A 6,533-nucleotide genomic window follows, 5' to 3' on the forward strand; every position below is an offset into this window, starting at 1 on the left:
AATGCTAACAGCGAAATGCCAGATTTTCAACGAGGGAAAAAAAAAAAAAATTCAAAGGTATGGTCCTGGTTCTAGACACACACACACACAAGTCTAGCCGCCGGGCCGGAGAAACGTGTGAAGACCGTCACCTATTGGGGGAAAAATTAATACAATTTATGTTTATGGGCTATAAGATTTTGCTATAAAAGGACCAATATATGCCCCTTACTTCGACGAACACAACATTTAATTCTCACTTCCAAATTATAAGTTTCGTGGTCGACAAGATATGGCTCTCAAAATGAACGCAGTGTTAGTAATGGGGCTAGCCATCTTGAGCTTTGTCTCAGTGGCTTCTGCTACAGCTGGAACCGCCACCTTTTACACTGTATATGTTCGTGAGTATTCATCTCTCTACTTATTCATGTACTTATTATTCTAATATATTGGTTCCATTCAGTCTCACCACTTAATTAAATTAACTAATATTTATCCTGATCACCTATATGTGTGTGTATTTCATGCTTCCTTAAAAAATAATACTTGTACTATAACTTTTCCCTACACACTAAGGCACTCAAAATCTACAGATCTAATGGTACTGGTTCAATGATTAATGGTTCAAACCGCGTTATCAAACCGATTATAATACAACGTTTTCATGATCTTTGCTGGACAGAAATTAAATATATAACACATGTATATAATACAAAGAAAAAATTGAACATCCGTGGAGTCGTGGTGTTAGTCCTGTCTTGTTTCCGCCACTGGGAGAGACATTAATTGGTGGCGTGTGAATGGTTGATTGGCTGCAGCATCGGCATGCTATGGATATCAAGATCAAGGAACTATGATAGCAGCAGCAAGCGACTCAATCTGGAACAACGGAGCTGCATGTGGCAAAATGTACAGGATCACATGCACCAGCGGCACCAACAGTGTGCCTCAGCCGTGCAAAGGCGGAAGCGTCACCGTCAAGATCGTCGATCGCTGCCCTTCTCCGGGATGCCAAGCCACCATCGATCTCTCTCAGGAAGCTTTCTCTGTCATTGCTAACCCTGACGCCGGAAAAGTCAACATCGACTATGTCCAGTAAGTATCTATATTTCCTGTTCTGTTTCCTTTACAGTACTGTTACATTTAATTTCAAGTTCATTTTATTAGTGCTGACTTTTCTGTTGTGGTGTGTTTTCAGGGTCTAATGCTTCTGGAAGAGAATACTCAAGAAAAATGATAATACATATAAGAATAATTAATAACACGTACATTAGTTACATGTACGTGCTTCATGGAAAATAACACAGTATCATTTTCCATGGACAATGTATGGACTGTAGCCCTTAACATTTTAATAAAACTATTGTTGTTATATTATTTTTCTTTGTCCCGAAAATTATTTTTATTTTTATTATTTATAGTTTTTTTTGTTTTATCATATTCGTAACCGTTTCGTTCTTTTGAGTGATTCGGGATATAACAACGAAAAGGGAGCAGGTACTTAATTAATTATAATAACACCGAATTGAAAGTGCTTGTTCTCTTTAACTTAAATTCCCAAACGGTGTACCCTTTTTTTTCATTTTTAGATTATACAATCCAAAATGTTTTGCCAATATATGCAAGGAGAGAATTTATCAAATATTTTAGTATATTTTAATTTGTTTTTCGTGATAATCACTCATAACAAGCCAAACACGTGTCTTGGCGTTCGTCAAGCATCACATGAATTTTCTGAAATTTATCATTTTAAGAAACAGATAATAGATTTTATATTTTATATAAGAAATAATAAAATAAGGGGAAAAAAATAAAAACTTCATAACAATTTATGGATATCAATTTCAGAGAATTTATACATTATGTTAAAGGATCAAGCTTATTTTCTACATGATGTTAAAGGATCTAGTACCATCACATGAATGTAAGGGCGCAATTGTATTCTTACACAACATGGACAAACGCCAAGTATAGGTATATTATATGTATTAGATTCTCTCAATAATTAATAATTAATTAATAATATTACTTTTATATATATATATATATATAATTGATAATATTACTAATGATCCTTATCAAGATAATATTACTAATGATACCTTTTCAATTCATAGCGTAGAGAAGTAGCATGCCAATACGTATCACAAGGGTATGAGATTTTCTTCCAATTCAAATGGAGGGGAAAACAAAAGTTCAAAGCAAAAATGGCCTCTTTCGATGAATACGTGAAAGAGTACTTCAAATCATAGAAACTAGTTGGATTTCGAAATTGATGCACGTGAATCAATTTTAATTTGTTAGTTCACAAAAAAAAAAAAATTCTCGCAAAGTTGAAGGCCCAGTTCTCCTCGCAACTAGAAAAAGGAACTTTTCTATTATCTTACTTTACATGTTCAAATTTATCCTTAACATAATCTAATAATTCATTTATCGTTGTGAAATATGTCTTTAAGATTAAAAAATAATTTTTATCTCTTGCAAAATTTTAAAAAAATGAAATAATCAATTAGTTATATTTTTTGAAAAGTTAAAAATCAAACAGGGCATTAAATTGGGCAAGACACCAAGTCAAGGGTCAATGGTTCAACTATATGGTTAAACAGTAGTTGAACTAGTTATAATTAATTTAATATATTTTTATTTTATTTGATAAAAATTACGTAAAAGTAGAAAGCTTTCAACAAAAATAAAATATTATTAATGAATTAAGACTCAAATTATTTTTATAGATGTAAACTTAACTATCAGATAATATTAAATTTATAAGGTGTTGTATTAAAATATCAAATGATTTTTTTTATTCCGACAACTCCACTGTTAGTACTCTCTAGTCTCTTGACTTGAACCAAGCTAAGATTAAAAAAATGTATATAGGGATATAATTGAAATATTTGGATGTTTCTGAATAAGTAAATTCATGTAATAGTTTTTCTTATTCAACTTGAAAATATTTAAAACATCAATTTTATTATAATAAGGATGGGATGATTATGTTCTACGGCATTTTCTATGAAGAAATTAATTATATGTACAAATGCATAATTACAACTAGTGTTATTATAATTGGATCAAACTGGTCAATTCAACTAGTTAAACCTATCCCAAGTTTGGTTTGGTTACCACAGAAAATTGAAAAATTTAAGAATCAGCCAAGAACTAATTGAATCAGCTAAAATCAGCAAGAAATTGGTTGAATCAAACATGTTATTATTTTATTATTTTAATTTATTGCTAAATCATAATTTATATATATTTATATCTAACAAGCATTATGGAATGAAAAAAAAATGAAATAACTATGTATGAATTATGTATTTTCTTTAAATTGAGAAAACATAACTTTGAGTCTCTACAAGTTGCTCGAGTTTTGCTACAGATCTCTGCACTTTTTTTTGATGTTTCTGGTCCCTACATTTTTATTTTTCGATGACCTAGGTCCTGATACCACTACTTATGAAGGGATTTAGAACATGAGAAAAAATATGTAGGAACCTATAACAAAACTCGATTAAGTGTAAAGATTCAAAGTTACATTTTCTAAAGGTATTATTATTTTTATATATTATTTTGTTTGAAATTTAATCGTTCATTTTTGTTACTATGTATGATTATGTTTTTCTACTTTAAACATGTAACATTTAAAATATATCAATATTCATAATCAGTTAGATTATAGTTCACATCATGGTCTGACAATTGAACCATGAATCAGCATCTTAACTAGTTCAATAGCTAGTTTGGTTTATAATTGTTTGTACTCAAATTGTGAATATAGAAGCCCTGACCCAACTCAACTTAATTGGCTTTATACAAGTGGGTTGAACTTCTATGGAACATGTTCGATTATAGTATTAACAAACGACCAACAACTTCTGTTGCATGCCAGCTAATACGTACATATATGAGCAGATGAATCAAGAGTCCTGAGTTGAATTGTGTATCTCAGTATTAACTTAAGTTCTCAGTTGGCTTTGGTTGTAACTAATTAACAATCTTACATTGGAGTTCTTGTGACTCAAGACTGAGAGCAAAGGCTAATTAACAAAACTGCATTGGAGCATCATCGTCTCAGGGTACTTCGGTGGTAACTAACAAAGCTAAGTTTATTTTTTATTCAAATTATAAAGTGATTTTTTTTTTTTTGGGTGAGATACCGCCTTAAGCATTTTCGGCCAACAACAAACACTAGGAATCATCTCGATATTAAGAGCAAATGATAGATTTTTTTTTTTTTTTGTCTTGCTAGATTTACTCAATGTACACATTTTCTTTTGTCAATGTACACAAATTGATAATCAAACTGCTACCACTTTTTAATTTTAACTTATTTTAGTCTCTCATGCAAGGTGGGCCGGTGAGTCCTGGTTATAAGGCCACAAGAGCAAACCCAATTAATGCTGGGCCCATTTTTTTTAAGTGAAAATAAACTTGTCATATTATTTCAATTATCTATGTCACTTTATTTTCAAATGTATGACTGTAAAATATTTAATTGTATCATTCAATAACAAGGGACTTCTAGTTTGTCAATATATAGAGTCCGGCCGTCTCTCGTGGGGACAATAAATAAATATACAATTTATGTGCAATGATTTTGCTATAAAAGGAGAACTAATCTCTCATGAAACACATTCAAGTGGGGAGAACAATTAAGTGAAATTGCTCTCAAAATGAAAGCAGTGCTAGTAATGGGGCTTGCCATTCTGATGAGCCTTGTTTCAGTGGCATCTGCTATTTCTGGAACTGCCACCTTTTACACTGTATACGTTCGTGAGTATCCCACAGTCTATTAATCACATTAATTGTTACCTTCTGCGTAGAATGTCTTCAGCCTTAAACTTGCTAATTAATCATGTTGAAATATGATGTGGTTGGTTTAATTATTGCAGCATCTGCATGCTATGGATTCCAAAACGAGGGAACTATGATCGCAGCAGCGAGCGACTCGCTCTGGAACAACGGAGCTGCATGTGGAAGAAGATACACAGTCAGGTGCACTGGTGGGACCAACCAAGGGGTGGCTCAGCCTTGCCGGAGTGGAACTGTCACCGTCACGATTGTCGATCGCTGCCCTCCTCCGGCATGCAGAGGAACCATCGATCTCTCCCAAGAAGCTTTCTCCTCATTGCTGACCCTAACGAAGGAAAAATCAACATCGACTACACCGAGTAATTATATAATTAACTCTCTCTTCTATTTCAATGAATCGATGATCATTACATTATTGCATTTTATTAATTATTTACTTTACTGAATTTTTCTTTGGTTTAATTATCAGGGTATGAAGCTTCAGGCTGGGAGAGAATACGACTGTACATGTAGTTAGGAGCATTGCAGTTAATTAATGGTGAATAACACGTACATAATATGTACGTCAAGGAAAATAGTTCATTGAACTATGTCTCAATTGTTTCAGTTTGTTTAACGCTTTTTAAGTAATAAAGTGTATTTTTTAATTTCTGGACTCGTGCTAATCAGATTTAATTTCTTTCTTATGCTTGATGCAGAACAATAATGAACAATGAAAGAGGAAGCATCGGTCAATTATATTATTATTAATTAAGGGATCATAATTTAAAATTGCAGTTGAATATCTGTTGAAAAGGAAATAATGGAACTTTGGATGGTCAGGTCGCAGCGACAATGGAATAAAACCAGATGAATAGAATAATATGGCATCATGGCATGCAGAGCCATCAAAATCATATATTATATAAAACTACATGCCAGGAGGCCCCAATCACAGTTTCAATAGAGACGTACGTGATATAACTTGTAGAAATAATACAAGAGGCTTGAACTTCGAAGAACACGATCGACTATAGTAATATGTAATAAGACCAATAATTTCCGATTAATATATATATATATATATATGTGCGCACGTGCATCAAAAGTCCGAAGTAGGATTGTGTATCTTGGTTGAGGATTAAGTTCTGTGGGCACTATTATTGAGAGCAACGGGCAATTTTGGTTGCGAGTTGTAACTATACAAATCCTTTGTTGGTGCTTCTACCTCGGGGCACTTTGGATGTAACTAATAATGCTACATTTAATTTGTTTATTGAAATTTTAAAATGAGGGTTTTTTTATTAATTAAAACGTTATCAGGGTGCATGGAATAGAATACTTTGTTAAGTGGATCCATATAACAAGGAGCAAGTGAAGTTGATATGGTAATAAAATGTAAAAAAATAACAACACATAATAAAATTTTTAATCATTCAAGTTTATCTTAATTATCAATTTAATCTCTTAAGTTCAGTTTTTATTGATTTGGTATTTCATATTTTTTTAAATTATCATGTGTATTCTTTAAATTTTGAAACACAAATTTATGTGACATGTATATATATAACTAAATGAGAAAACTAATCTTCAAATTAGTTTAATTTTGATTAATATAATCATCTACACTGTATTTTATTGTCTTTTTTTTTAGAATTTCAAAATCTATTTTTTTATATATAAATAATTATATTTATTTTCATTAATATACCGAGTCATGTAACATGACTACTAGCAATATTCTATTATCAATGACAGGAAAT

The 6,533-nt window shown here is 31.7% G+C and overlaps 1 protein-coding gene and 1 pseudogene across 1 annotated transcript; both read left to right on the forward strand.

Moving 5' to 3' along the window:
• Positions 1–210: 210 nt before the first annotated feature.
• LOC129310154 (EG45-like domain containing protein) lies at positions 211–1,356 on the forward strand. The gene is made up of 3 exons (XM_054952021.1): positions 211–380; positions 798–1,074; positions 1,178–1,356. Exons 1-3 carry the CDS (start codon positions 272–274, stop codon positions 1,182–1,184), a joined length of 393 nt encoding a protein of 130 aa, XP_054807996.1. The 5' UTR covers positions 211–271; the 3' UTR covers positions 1,185–1,356.
• A 3,296-nt stretch (positions 1,357–4,652) lies between these two features.
• LOC129308845 (EG45-like domain containing protein) lies at positions 4,653–5,154 on the forward strand (annotated as a pseudogene).
• The last annotated feature ends 1,379 nt before the right edge of the window (positions 5,155–6,533 follow it).

The sequence above is a fragment of the Prosopis cineraria genome, unplaced genomic scaffold (assembly GCF_029017545.1).
Source record: "Prosopis cineraria cultivar Desert tree isolate PC_DT_omini unplaced genomic scaffold, ASM2901754v1 PC4, whole genome shotgun sequence".
Lineage (NCBI taxonomy): Eukaryota > Viridiplantae > Streptophyta > Magnoliopsida > Fabales > Fabaceae > Prosopis > Prosopis cineraria.

What these genes read in the sequence shown, in the direction of transcription:
- LOC129310154 (XM_054952021.1), top strand. Translation starts at nt 272, where the DNA reads ATGGCTCTCAAAATGAACGCAGTGTTAGTAATGGGGCTAGCCATCTTG. An exon ending in CTTTTACACTGTATATGTTC is followed by an intron (nt 381 to 797) that starts GTGAGTATTCAT and finishes GATTGGCTGCAG; the next exon opens with CATCGGCATGCTATGGATAT.